Below are 15,453 nucleotides of genomic sequence, written 5' to 3'. Positions count from 1 at the left end.
TAAAACCGCTAAACACTGTTAGTATATCCCGGGTTCAAATCCAGGAGAACGAAATGCTTGCTTGGCTGATTTTGTGGTTTTCCCATGTGTAAATTGAATACAAGCCAGTTTCTTTTTGCAAATTCTCCACATTAGCATCCATTCTCTTAAGCAGGTAACCCTAGCATTTGAGCGCCTTATTGCGTGCTGAAAAGTGGGAGCAAATATCTTATAAAACACTGGATGTACTATTAATATTTGGCAGCAGGGATGAGGGAGAAACTACCTTCGTTCCTAAACTATGAAAGTGGGAAGATGCTGCTGGCGTAATTCAAAATTTAAAAAAATCTTTAATGGATTCTTGGCTGAAGAACTGAGACCATTGAGTAACAGAAGTCTTGTTTACACCCTTAAAACCTTTCTTTAAATTCTTCATTTCATGTGGTAGAACCTTATCTTGCTAAAGGGCGTCATTTCCGCTATCTAGGATATACATTCGCCTGCCGTAAAGTATTATACTTCACGACCTGTGCTGTTCAGGCTACTTTCAACAAAAATAATGGATCTTAGCACTCTTCTAGAAAATAGTTCTCGTTATACTTCCAGCACTTACCTTAAGTCCTCTCTTAATGCATTCAGGCATGTAGGGCGAAGGCCTTTGATAAATTATACGTACCCAAGCATCTTCAAGAAGTTAATCACAGTTGCTTCGCAGATCACTTGATGTAATTCTTGGGACTGACAAATTGGTTCCAGGTTCCTGTCTTTTTCGAAGCAAGCACACAATAATGTGTGAAGTAGTTTTGAATCCAAGTAAAATATTGTGAGTGTATGTACATTCATATTTCTTTAAAATTTATCCAGAAGTTTTATGTATTTCTTACAGGAACGTCTTCTTTTGAGTGTTCTACCCAAGCATATCTCGGTACAGGTGAGGGAAGGCATCCGTGAGGTTATTCGTCGGATCAATCTCGACCCCGTGCCTCAGCGTCCTTTCACAGAACTCTTTGTCGAAAAACATCGGAACGTTAGGTAAGTGGTGCAGAATATTACGTTATAACTTTTCTATTAAACTGTTCTTCCAAGTCTGCCTGTCTAATTTTCTTCACGCAAGTTCTTTTTGAGTATAATTAAGTTATCGTCTTGAACTATTAGCTGACTTCAAAAACAGAACCTGGTGGGTTACAACTAAAGCTAAAAAACTGCATGACATGAAATAATCAGTAGCCTATCGAGAATAGGTAATAAAGTTTAGGTGGCATGCCAATTTGAAGATCGCAGGATTAATTTCTGCCAGTCAGCGTAGTTGGTTCAGACCAAATAAGAACTCAAAAATCTTTTACCATCTCACACGGCAAATGACATTATTGCTATTGAGAGCTAAGCTTCTGTTAGAAGTCATGAGTTACAATTAATCTACATAATTTCTAAACCCTTTCTTGTGCTGTTAATTTGCGTAACCTTCTGATATGAACGAAACCATGTGATGTGAATTAAAGAGAAGATGGAACAGTGTTTAATTTAAGCTTAACTGCTAGAAAAACTTCAAGTCTCAATCAAAATCCTTCTTTTTAAACATAATCGACAAAACGAAGTCAGAAGTGAAACTCCGCATTATGCAAACTCCGCAAGAGCATGCGGATCATATAAGAAAAGGAAAATTAATATCTCTTCTATCTCTAATTTCGTTGTATTATCCAAAAGCCTTCTTTAAGTAATTACCCTGAAGCCTCTTATACTGCAGCTAGTATAAATTAATCCATCGAAATCAGAGTATGGTTTGGATTCCAAGCCTTTTCTTTTAAAAGGCTTCTAAAAGGCTTTTCTTGAAACCTTACCTACAAGTATTTCTAATTTATTCGTTTTTTATTTTTCTCAACTGGCGGTGCTGCAATTGAATTTTATGAATATTTCAGTAGAATGATTTTGAATAGCGCGGAAATTCGAAGATAAACATTTTAATTAAACGACAATAAATACATTTACTTGGTCATTTAATAAATTACTTAAAATGTGATATGCATGAAATATTAATCCTTATCAGATAGGTCAGTGGTGCTGAAAACTTAATTAGTTTTTTCTGTTAGTAGAATGAGGCCTATGAAATAACTCTGATTCTTCCCTTTTCTTTCCCAAGCAAAAATTGTACGATGAATATGAAGATGGTATTTATCGGTAATATGGTATCTTTTTAAAGAAGTAACTTGTAGAAAAGAGGAAAATTAGGTAAATTTACAATAATTTACTTTAGAAGTACTGCATCAATGAAATTATTTTGTAGTTTCTTTAAAATTAAGATTAAATTGTTATTAACTTTATCAGGTTCAATGTTTCTTCTAACCTTCTTCGGAAACATACAATGACCTGACTAGAACAGAGAGCTTACTAAAGCTATGTTCACTAATTGTAGTAAGTAGACAGGATACAGACGAAGGGTATACAAAACCCTTTATTTTTTTCTTTATATACAATGACTTCCGTACTTCGGAATACAATGACCCTCCACTCGGGGTCTAACTTAAAAGATATCAAAATAAAACTAAACTCTAATTTAACTTTAGAATAAGATTGGCCTTATAATAACAGGAAGCGTATGTAGCACAGAGACTGTGAACACTACAATACGTTTAATTTATCAAGAGGATTAAAACCTCTGGCCTGGAAGGCAAAGTAGCAACTGCGTAACTTCTAAGGTAAGCGGCCTGCTTCGAACTCACGGCTTCCTCTCTTCTGCTTGGCAAAAAGGCCACACTTAAATACTTGGCGTTCGCCAGACAACTTTGCATAAACTCCTTCACGCTTATAATTCTGGCCGGAAGTAGAAAATAAGAAGTGATAGTAAAGATTTAAAATAAAATAAACGTTAGTAAAACTTAAGATCCTTACATACTTCCCGCCAGAGTTACTTAGTTTGAAACTGAGGTCTAAAACGACCTTGTTGAAAACTTTTAGCTCTAGAAACTAACGCGAGGCCAAACTTTTACAAACATAACTTAGCTAGAAACTAGAAAATTTTAAAAGAAAGAAATTTGTTACAATAGCAGCTCCCGGAATATACAACAATCTTTTTTCTTTTTCATCTGTACTGCATCAAAACAGGAGCTTTATTCAATTCTGGTTCCTTCCAGAGATCTGGAAGGAAAACTAGTTTAATGAAATGTTACAGAATGACATTGCAAATAACATATAGAATATACTTTTCTTAACATTCTTATTTCATTCATGACTATTTTAATTATCTCTCCCCGTGCTCTCTGACATGTGTTGTAAAAACACCAAACACGAATGTGTTTCTGTCTATGTGTTCAACACTTCCTCCTACAATCAAAACACTAACGTGTTAAAATTCAACATACGAGACCTCTTAACACACCCTAATTTCAACTCTAGACCCTGAGGTACTATTCTGAAAGTGGCTAACTCTAAAGTGTAGCGTCAGAGAGCCTAACTACATCATTCAACCTTTAACACATATTCACCATGATTTAATCTTTACAGTCACACGAATAACAAATTTTTTAACATTACTTTCACTTTTACCATATCACGTTATTTCTAAACATTCAAAATAACAGTTCACATGTATACAAGAACATATCAAGATGCCGTTAATTTTACACATTTGAAAACATACATTAGTAGTACATTGTTAACTTCTATTCTTTTCAAAGCAAGTGCCAATTCTTTCTACATTGAAATAATACTACATTTCAAAAAGTCTTTCAGACTAAAACTTCTTTCTTGTTAGAATGTTTTAAATAAAATTTATACAATAACTTTTTACAATATTTAAGTCTTTATACAACGCTATTATACATCAACTTTAGTTTTACGCGCGAGTAATTGAAAAACATAATAAGAAAATCGGTCACAACTCATTTCTCGCCCTTTTGGCGATAAAGGTAGACCTCGCATGAGGTAAAACTTCTTCAAATCTGCCACTTGCAGTAAGAATGAAAGATTAACTTAAGTTTGTAAAGTAACACAAAATTTTACTTATCTTTGTAATATTCAGACATCCTTTTCTGGGCCCAGTCTTTAAAGGTGCTGCAGACCGTAGCTTGGTTGATCCTCCTTCTTGTACGGGCTCGCCCTTCAGTGCTTTCCTCTGGAAGCTTCCGTTTTTCACCACTACGGCCACCCTTGAACATCTTCCTTCTGTCCTCTGCTTGTGGTCTTGGCCGTTTGAAGGCAGCTGGTCTTGGTGGAACCGGGAAACTTCTGTCGTGATCCTGCTTGGACCTCGTTGTTGGCCGTTCAAATTTTTCTTGTACTTTTTCCTCCGCCGCTGATGGCCCTTCCGCAGTTCGGCGACTTTTGCTGCGGAGAGTTCTGTCGGATGAGTCAATCTTCCGTTTCACAGCCGGGTTATAGTTGCCGTCCTTTCTCCCGGTCTTTTCCACATACGTCGTCCTTCTCCCTTCTTCATTCTGGGGGTGTTCGTGAACTCTGTTTTTTGGACGGTGGAACGGCTTCTTTTTCTTTGTACCTTCAATTTTTCCGCGGGGCAATTTTCTTTTCACTTGCTTCTGTCTCTCATTGGCTTGCCCTTGTACTTGTCGTTTTCCCACCTCTGGAACTTGTACCTGCGGTGTCTGCCGTCCCGGATCCTGCAAAAGATCTGAAAAGATTTGCATTTTATTACGGTCATAGAATGGTTTTATCTGGTCAATGTTTGCGGAACAGGTTTCACCATTTCTTGCCTTTAATACTACAACAGCGTGAGTTATTTTTTCTATAACATATGGTCCTTCAAAGCGTGGGAAAAATTTGGCAGTTTTATCTTCTGGTGCTGAAGAAAGTGAATGCTTAATTTTTAGTACTTCATCCCCTACTTTATAAGTTACTCCCCGTCGTTTCAAGTCATAATACAATTTTTGTTTTCTTTGTGCTACTTCTGTATTCTTTTTTGCTTCTTTTATTAGTTTTTCTATATCACCCATTTTAAATTCTGGGGCTCTTTGTTGCACATAAAATAGTTTATCTAACGGTGTTATAATCTTTCTGCCTAGAAATAACTCAGCAGGAGTTTTTCCCGTTGTATCATGTTTTGCGGTCCTAAGGGCGAAAGCAAATTCATTGACATAGTTATCCCAGCTTTTATGAAAATTTTTAACATAACTACGGATAATTTTCACTATATTTCTGTTGACCCGTTCCGCTATATTTGATTGCGGCCGATACGGGACCATTTTTAAATGACGTATGCCCAGTTTTTGGCACATGTCTTCAAATATATTACTTACAAATTGAGGACCATTATCCGATATAACTTTTAGGGGCGCCCCGTATTTTAAAATATATTTATTTAAAATAGAATCGGTAACTAATTTCGCGGAGGCTCGTTTTAAGGGAACAATTTCGGTCCATTTACTAAAATGATCAACTATAACAAGGAGATAGCGACTTTTGTTTAACTGACTTTTTGGGAAAGGGCCCAATAAATCGATGCCGATTATTTCATTTGGAAATTCGGATTTAATACTATTTAGAAACCCGGCCGGGCGGAAATTAATATAATTAACGGCTTGACATGTTGGGCAGGACTGGACATACGCCCTTGTTAACTTTTGCAGTTCAGGAAAGTAGACTGCCTCGCGTACGCGTTGAGTAGTTTTTCGAATACCAGCATGAGAAGCTAAAGGGCTGTCATGGAGCTCTTGCAGGATATTTAATCTAAGACTAGCTGGGATAACAGGTCGAAATTCATTGTTGGAATTCGTAGTTTTTGTATAAAATAATAGACCATCTATTAGTTCGTAATGGGCCGCCCTATTTCTTATCGCCACAATATCTTGGTGGCTAAAATTTTCAGGATCCTTCAAATACTCATAAATACTTCCAAACTCAGGATCCTTACCCAGTTCGGTTATTACAGTTTCTCGGGAATTTATTGTACACGCTGTCAGCATTGCAACTTTTACGGTATTACCCTGTTCGTCTAATTTAATTCGTGACAGGGCATCTGCTACGATATTTTCCTTTCCGGGGGTATGCTTGATTACCAGATTATATTCTTGCAGCTTGAGTGCCCATCTTATTAACCTTGGGGATAAATTTTTTCCAGAGTACAATCTAGTTACCGCCGCATGATCAGAATATACTGTTATCGGCGCCTTTCCAAAATAGACTCGGAACTTTTGCACTGCTAACAGAACTGCAAGTGCCTCTCTCTCGGTCGCGGAATAGTTTCTTTGTGTTTGATTTAAAGTTCGGCTAAAAAATGCTACTGGCTGCTGATTTTGCGAAAGTACCGCTCCTACCGCATAATCCGAAGCATCCGCTGAAATTTCTAAATTTTCATCCTTTTCAGGAAATTTCAACACAGGGGCTTGCGTTAATGCTTGTTTTAATTTTTCGAAAGCACTATTGGCTTCGGCCGTCCACGAGAATCTTGCGTTTTTCCTTTTTAATTTTAACAACGGCTCAGCGATAGCCGCAAAATCTTTTATAAAGGACCTATAATATGAACAAAGTCCTAGAAAAGAAGAGAGCTTCTTTGCCGTGTTTGGAGTCGGATACTTTTGTACAGCGATTATTTTTGATTCATCTGTCTCGATCCCTTTTTGCGATATTTTGTAACCTAAATATTTTAATTCAGGGGCTGCAAATTTGCATTTTTCGACATTAACTTTTAGACCGGCCTCATTTAATAAAGAAAACACCTGTCTTAAATCCTGTACATGTTGGTCTAGATTATCACTAGTAATAATGATATCGTCTAAATAGATAAATGTGGACTTTCCGAGAACAGGTCTTAACACAATGTCCATGCATCGCTGATATGTTGCTGGGGCGCCTGAAAGGCCAAACGGCATTCGCAAAAATGCATAAGTGCCAGACTTGGTTATAAAAGCAGTCTTAGGCACGTCCTCAGGCCTGATCCCTATTTGAAAATAACCATTCGTTAAGTCTAAAGTTGTCATAAATTTGGTTGATTTTATGTTCCTTAAAATTTCTTCTATAATCGGTAACGGATATACCGGATATTTCGTTATGGAATTTAATTTACGGTAATCAATAGCGAATCTCCACCTTTTTGGATGCTCCAAAGGATAATCATTATTTTTCTTACATAAAACCACCGGACTAGCATAACTACTTGAGATAGGCGTTACGATCTTTTTACGTAGCATATCGGTAATATGCCATTCTATAATTTTTTCCTTATTCTTATCATACCGGTATGGTTTTTGACGAACCGGCAATGCATCTCCGGTGTCAATACTATGGTTAGTAACCTGGGTAAATCCTGGAATATCACTAAATAAGGAAGCAAATTCACTTACCACTTGTCGGATTCTATCTTGCTCGTCATTAGGCAGGTGGTCGAGATTTAACCTTGGCGGTTCAACCTTTTCTACACGCACTGGTTTCATCGTCAGCTTAAGAGACGCTTCATAAAAATCCAGTGTAGCTTGTGCGTCTGAAAGAAAGTCTATTCCTAGTATTAAGTGTGCTTGCAAATTCTTTACTATAAAAAACATCACCTTGTTCGTCCTTGATACGGATGTACAAAGGTACTTTACCTACGCACTTACATTGTTCTCCTTGCGCCGCTAATACTGTTGTATTATCTGCATTATATATGCGGTATTTGCGAAAATACTTTCTAAAAAAGACTTCTGCCACACAGGAACACTGCGCGCCGGTATCCAGGAGTGCGGTGGCCGGGATATTATTTACCAAGACTTCAATCTTCGGAAGAGTTAAATTTTTCACCATTACTGTATTTAACTTGTAGGAAGAGGGGTTTTCGTGGCCTTCGGATTTCCGCACCCTCTCGTCAGCAGAAATCCGTTTTAGTTTAAATTATTTTTTCTTTCGGTGCTTTCCTTCTTTCTCCACTGGCCTTGAGACTTTTTTCCTGGGTTGCTATTGAACTGTCGACGTTCGCCGGCTGTTTTTGAATGCTCGGGTTTCCTTGCCCACTGATTCGCTTTTTCTCCGTAGCCATGTGCTTGAGTTTGCTGTAGTCTTGGCGTACCAAATTGGTTTCGCTGTTGATATTGGCGTCTTCTTTCGACGTCCGCCGTTCTTCTACTTTCAAACTGGATTGCTAGCTCAAATAATTTTTCCAGTGTAGTCGGATTTCTCAATTCAATAAAGTCTTGCACTTGGGGTAGTAACCTCGGCAAAATCACTTGAATTATTTCAGGATCCGGACGGTTTCCATACAAGAGCTTGAAAACGTGAATTTTTCTTAAAATAAAACTCGACATGTTTTCCATTCTTTGTTGATATATACTGAAAAGTTCTGTTTCTAATTTCGCACGATCCCTTACAACAGGGAAGGCTTTAAGTAGGGCAGTCTTGAAATTTTCGTAAGTATAGGTGGGACTTCCTGCTTGACCCAAGAGACTTCTGCCGATACATTTGAACCAGTTAAGCGCTTGGCCCCTCAAAGCGCTGGTAGCTAAGGTAACTTTTTGAAACTCGTGCACGGGGTAGAGCATGAAGTGGTCATCCAATTTTTCCAAAAAACTGGTTACCTGTGAGTTTCCATTAAACGTTGCTTCTGGTTTCATCGAAGCGCGCATGGTCTGGACAATATACCCAAATCCTTCCAGGGCGGCAGCTGGCATTTCTGGATTCTGAGCTGTTTCTGCAGGCAGCACAGGTTCTTCTTGAAACTCGGCCATGGTTATTCTTCGTCGGGCGCCACTATCAGGTTCAATGTTTCTTCTAACCTTCTTCGGAAACATACAATGACCTGACTAGAACAGAGAGCTTACTAAAGCTATGTTCACTAATTGTAGTAAGTAGACAGGATACAGACGAAGGGTATACAAAACCCTTTATTTTTTTCTTTATATACAATGAATTCCGTACTTCGGAATACAATGACCCTCCACTCGGGGTCTAACTTAAAAGATATCAAAATAAAACTAAACTCTAATTTAACTTTAGAATAAGATTGGCCTTATAATAACAGGAAGCGTATGTAGCACAGAGACTGTGAACACTACAATACGTTTAATTTATCAAGAGGATTAAAACCTCTGGCCTGGAAGGCAAAGTAGCAACTGCGTAACTTCTAAGGTAAGCGGCCTGCTTCGAACTCACGGCTTCCTCTCCTCCTGCTTGGCAAAAAGGCCACACTTAAATACTTGGCGTTCGCCAGACAACTTTGCATAAACTCCTTCACGCTTATAATTCTGGCCGGAAGTAGAAAATAAGAAGTGATAGTAAAGATTTAAAATAAAATAAACGTTAGTAAAACTTAAGATCCTTACAACTTATATGATCTTAGTTTTTCCCGTTTTTTAAGTTATACAAAAAACTATATAATGTATATAGTTTTAAGAATCTGTTAAATTATTTAGATATATGTGTTTAGCATGTCATGACTTGCAATTAAAAATTGTACTAAGGTATTATCGGATCTAACTCCCTTTGGCCACATAAACTAATCTAGATCCTACTAATGAACATAGCGACTTCTCGCGCAGGCGTGAAATAATACCAGCACAGTGCATCATATAATGAGCATTGCCTTGTTTCGGTATGACGATGTTATGCGAATCGTTCTTTTCCTATTGCCTACTAATTCCTTCTCAAACCCAGTACAAAACCGCGAAACACTGTAAAAGAATATCAGAGAAAATTAAAAACACTACTATTAAAAATGCTAGAATTTATTAGTATATTATTTATAATTTTAATTTAGAATAATAAAAATACATCAAAGTATTTTTTTCTTTAAGTGAGTCACTGGCATTCACTCGCAAACCCCACTCCTGACACCAATTGTTACTTTTTTTTTCTTTTTTTATTCTTCTGACACCAGTTGTTACGTTATTTTCTTCCTTCACGTTTGTACGGGTTTCGAAGATTTGGAGTGAATAACGACGACACTTGATGAAGTATCGAAACACACTTTATTAGCCAGTATTGTCAGGACAGCTCCAAAACACGTTTTACAGTCGTCGATGAACTACTATAAACACGCTGACACGATCAGCGACACAGCCTTCAGGTTATCAGGCTATCACTGTGGAGACAGCTTCCTGCAAAGCAGCCGACTCTGCTTTCCGAAGTACAGCTCCCGACTCTGCTTGGTTGTTCTCGGAACTCCATGTACTCTCGAGACTCTCCACGCTACAACTCGCGATGCACTCGACGACACACGAGCACAGCTCCCGACTCTTCGGTTCATTCTTTCCCGGAGCTCAACACGATCTCTCGACGATGCACTAACCGCGACACACTAACAGACTCCTTCGGTGGACTCGACGACCCACTCGGCACTCGCTGCCCGGCTGCCAATTCGATCGACTCCGCAGGGATTGACTCGCTAGACGAGGCTCACACATTCTCAATGAGAGACACACTCTTCCTCTCGATGAAGCACACTTACTGACTGCGGACCAGCAGGGTTTATATAGCTTTCGGCTTGTGTTCGGGAACATTCTGGACTAAACCGGTAAGAATTCGTTCCAGAAGGTTCTCCAACCGTGCATGGTATATCGCCAATTTTATCGCCAAACGGGCGATTTCTCGCCAAATGCGGCAACCCAGCCTTCCATTACCATTTTATGGCAACCCTAAAACTGCTTTGCGGGGAAGCCATCTCACCGCGCCTTTACATTTCGTAACAATATGTTTCAGGAAGGGGTCTTCTTCTTCTTCAGGATGGTTCTGAAGTTAAGAATAATATTTTCAGTGAACAAATCAGCCATTCATGTTGGCATGTTGTGATACCCTCTATTTGGCTGTGACCTAGAACATTACCCACTTAAACAAATTTATGTTTTAAAAAATTGGAGATCGAATAAATTCCCACTTCTCCAGAAAGTTCTTGATGGTTGTAGTTGGCATCAATGACTTATGTAACCTTTCTACTCACCAAAAGAAGCTTCTCTCTGGAGTTGGTCTTGGACTTGGACTACTGTTCTTGGTCGAGAAGGAATTGCTTTTATCGGAATACAATTGTTTCCCAACCGACCGAACTCATAGGTTTTTTTAGTCATTTTATCACCAAGAAAAGTTGCACCGCAATGAGTAGACTGATATTTCATTCGCAAGAAATATCGATCTACCCTTCTTGCGGGAAAGAACACGCGCAACAAGTCAAGCTTTATACGAGGGTTGAACTCGCATCCTGGAGTTCGGAACAGCAGTCAGCTTCCTCTAACCTTTATTAATATTATAATTAGTTTATTAGTATTAATATTATATGTTATTAAATATGTATTAGTATTAATATTGATTAGTATGATTAACAATATAATATTAAAGAAAGTATTTATCTGTTCTAGCCTCTGTTCGTTACTTCCTCTAACCTTTAGTAATATAATATTAATTAGTAATATTATAATTAGTTTATTAGTATTAATATTATATATGATTAAATATGTATTAGTATTAATATTGATTAGTATAATTAACAATATAATATTAAAGAATGTATTTATTTGTTCTAGCCTCTGTTCGTTACTTTTATTTGAGCGCAAATCAGAATTTGTGTTTACATGCTTTTAAAATATGAATTAAAACAAATTTAATTTTGTGTTTAGTGTGGAACGAAATTCTCGCGTGGCGGATAATTTTCGGTTATGTGCGCATCCGATATGCGAGGCACCAGTGCATTATGTACCAATAACACATCACATTCCACCATTTAACAAATGTTTAGGTTTTGAGAATATATCATTGCATAGTAGATAAGTTCGGCAATAAAGGGTAATATTATTTTTCAAATATATATCTTTTTTTTTTTTTTTTCGAAAATGTAACTCAATAAACGAAGAAACAATCTTCTTGTGGAATGCTAAATAACAATGATCCAAAGTACTGTAAGTCAAAATTTAAATACAAAACATAACAGTCTTGTTATGCTATTCACCATCTGATAATAAACGTGCTGAAGGCAGAAAATAACGCAGGAGAATCATTAAAGCAAGCTGAAATACCCAAACTTATATCTAAACTTAAATTCTTGCTCCTATTTAAAACGCATTTCATTTACATATTCTTGTGGAGTTGGAAAAACTGTAGAAGTGCAGGGCGGATTTCAACATAACAAATAATTTGCTAATTATAATAAACTTTACAAAGTTAAAATCAATAAATAGTTGGCCTGCAGAATGTAACAGACTATCAAAATTATTCCAATGGGTTGCGTTTCCAAGATAGTTCTGATATTTAGAGTTCTTCAACAGCTGATTTCCTGTTACACGCTTTGTTTTCACTCTCAGCTCTCATACTGTGGCGCATCAACGCATGCAAATTCTTTTCTCAGCAATCGGGCGATTGTAATAAGACAACGAATAACACTTTTCTTCTGACTTCTTTTGCAGCATTCTGTACGCTGACATCGTGAATTCTGTTGCCTTGACAGCATCTCTACACGTGAGTGAACTCGTGGAAACGCTGAACGAATTGTTTGGACGCTTTGATGACAGCGCCGAGGTAAGCCGAGGCGGAATACTGACTCTGAATCAGTTTACCGTAAATCTCTTCTTCTTAACTTCTAATCCTCTTAGTTTATGAAAGTTACATCACTTAAAGTGAATGCGTTGTTAAAAGACTTGTCTTACTTGTATTTATATATATGTAATATATTATTTGTCAATTTATGTAAATATGCGTTTTAATTTAATTTTGCATTTAATTTTTTATTAGTCTAAAGGGGCTTTGTCCCTGAAGGACTATTGTTTTCGTTTTGCGATTTTGCGTTGAATCACTATGAATGTCCGTTTCACTTTTCAAACTGTTGCCACCAAATGTTAGAGTCCTGCATTATATTTGAAGAAATTAAATAATGAAAACTCTGCGTAAATGTATGTATATTTCTCGCATTGTGATAAAACAACGGTACATAGAGCCATCGAATTTTGAATGACGAAATCCTCCTACGAATATGGGCATGTGGAAGACCAAATTTGAAACTTGGAATTTGTTTTATGATCGATTTCAAATTTTGTAAAACTTAAAAAACTTTTTGATTAAAAAACTCAAGGATTTCAAAGCCAGCAATGGCTACATTCTACGGGGGGGGAGGAACTTTTTTATCTCCAGTATCTTACTGTGTATCGGATATTCTAAAGATAGGCTCATTTTAAAATTATTTTGCGACATTACTATTGAACTGAATTTTATGGTTTAAGTGCGAAGAATATGATATTTAATAATTAAAGGTAACACACAAAACATTAAAAAACGCCCCTTTGAACGTAATTTAAAATCTGAAACCTTTCAGATATTTTTTTCTATTTTCCTTTCTTTATTTCGTAATACGCTGCTTTTTGAATTTTGTAAATATCATTCCCAGTGCGGTTTTTAGGAGCTTTATTTCCAAACCTTAGTAAATTCCTCAAATAAGCTCGGTATTCTTTGCATAGTACGATACTTTCGCTCGGTACTAAAAAGGTTAAATAACTCTAACGTGCTTTGCCATAATCCGGTAAATCTAGTTCATTCCCCATGGGCAATTTTAGCTATTTTTTGTGCAATTTTAGCAAAATTGCTGTTAAAAGCCCCTGCCCCATGATAGCTTCCTTCCCAAAACAGATAACACACTTATTAAAAAAAAAAAAAAAATCCAGCTGGGGATTTATTTGTTACATTCTCTATGATGAAATGTCGGATTAAAATTTGGAGGATTTTGTTTTCTATTTGTTAAACATTGCTTGTCTTGTATAACTTAACTATTATCTTTCAGCGCAATTCGTGCCTTCGTATTAAGTTACTGGGTGACTGTTACTACTGTGTATCCGGGGTACCAGACAGCGATCCCCAACATGCTGATCACTGTGTGCAGATGGCGTTAGATATGATAGACATTATCAGGTGAGCAAGTAAAACATTTTCCCTGCTATCAACACAACTGCAGGGAAATACTTATAATTCTTACTCAAGTACAGTAACAAATTAATATATTTTCAGCGTGAGAAAATTAAAACAGTCGTTCTAAAGAATCAAAAAGTGATTGATATAGCGGAGTAATTTTACAATGTTTGGTGCGTTACTTTATGTTGCATTATCTTGTTTTTATCATATCTGCACTTTTGTTTCTGCTACCATTCACAAACAATCTACTAAGCAGGGATTATCGATTATTCACATATAAAATCAGTATGTCATCCGACTGGCAGTTGGAAGGTCTGGAGTCTGAATCCCGGCGGGGGCACCTGCCATTTCTTACATTTTCTGCTTAGAAATGCCTAATGTCTGTACACATCTCTTAAATTTATTTTAAGTTTAATAAATCTGTAATCGTCTATAGATTAAACGATTAAGAACAATAAATGCATTTCTTGATTTCTTGTTAATTTTTATAATGTACTGTGCCAACACCGTCAACGAATAGCTTCTGACACACAAACAAACTGTAGAGGCATTAGGAATTTTAAAGTAGGAAACCCGAAAAGTGAGCAATGCGCATGGCGGGACTCGAACCTTGACCTCGTATACGCGCCGAGTGTGCTACCGTTACACCATGGAGGCATGAAGAAAGGAGGGAGAAAGTACCTTATAACACACACATAAAAAAAAAAGAAACCACTAAAGAATTTAATTGTTAAAGAACTAATAAGACGCAACAGAAACAGCATCACAGAGGTAATTTTGCAAGACTATAGATTCAAAAATTAAATCAAAGCTTTTTCTTCAAATGCTCTTTTCAGTTTTAATAAAATTCACAGTTTTATACTTAAAAACTCCATTCCAGATATGAACTGTTTGGGTATTACTATATAACCATTCCTTGTCAATGTCGTTTAACATATATTTGCGCAAGCAAGAAGAATTTTAAAATTTACCATAAAAAAGCACAAGTCTTAAATTCAGAGTAATGAAATTCATTGCCGATTATTGCTACTGAAAAAGTCACATTTTCTATTTCTCTGCAGCCAAAATAGTTCAAAGAACATCTTACGTTGGGGAATAAGATTTCCTATAGGCATTTCATATCAATAAAAATCTTTTGATGTGATTTATATAGCCCCAGTTATAATAATTCTTTACCGATAGCGTTTCAAAAAAAATTTTTTTTGCCTTTCCCCCCCCCCCAATTTTCTACAGATGGCGTCAGACACTTCGTTTTTTACATTAGTTACACCACATTAGAACTTCTGTGTTCTTTTCATGACGTAGGCACATAATTTAATTTTCATCATTTTCGCTCTCTCATCTGAGGAAGAAGTTTTTATTTCCCCTTCGAAACTTTAGCCCTGTTAATTCGTTCACGTTACGCTGTTTTTGTTGTTTGTTGCTTTAATTGGTAAGTTATAAGGTATTTCTACCGCCTTCTTAGCATAGCTTCGTGGTATAGTGGTCAGCACGCTCGGCGCGTATTCGAGAGGTCCGTGGTTCGAGTCCCGGCGAGGGCATTGCTCATCTTTCACTTCTTCTGCTTCGAAATAACCTAATGTCTCTACAAAGTTCCCGGGTATAACTGCTACGTTACCAGGGTTAGAAGAGTTAGCTTTTAGAACGTAGAATCTTTTCAGTAAAAATGGAAGACATTAA

The 15,453-nt window shown here is 36.9% G+C and overlaps 1 protein-coding gene across 4 annotated transcripts in view; it reads left to right on the top strand.

The window, feature by feature from the left end:
- The window catches only part of LOC118186485 (adenylate cyclase type 2-like), a 216,462-nt gene that overhangs the window by 131,833 nt on the left and 69,176 nt on the right, over window positions 1-15,453 (top strand). For all 4 annotated transcript variants that reach the window (XM_035356587.2, XM_035356585.2, XM_035356586.2 and 1 more), the window contains exons 6-8: window positions 866-1,011; window positions 12,282-12,393; window positions 13,646-13,773. In XM_035356587.2, the coding sequence (XP_035212478.2) occupies window positions 866-1,011; window positions 12,282-12,393; window positions 13,646-13,773 (386 nt within the window). The remainder of the gene's footprint in view (window positions 1-865; window positions 1,012-12,281; window positions 12,394-13,645; window positions 13,774-15,453) is intronic.

The sequence above is a fragment of the Stegodyphus dumicola genome, chromosome 4 (assembly GCF_044657685.1).
Source record: "Stegodyphus dumicola isolate Sdum_Otavi_A_Nest chromosome 4, ASM4465768v1".
In the NCBI taxonomy this organism is placed as follows: Eukaryota; Metazoa; Arthropoda; class Arachnida; order Araneae; family Eresidae; genus Stegodyphus; species Stegodyphus dumicola.
Note: the sequence above shows the minus strand (reverse complement) of the source record. Positions and strands in the feature narration are given on the sequence as shown.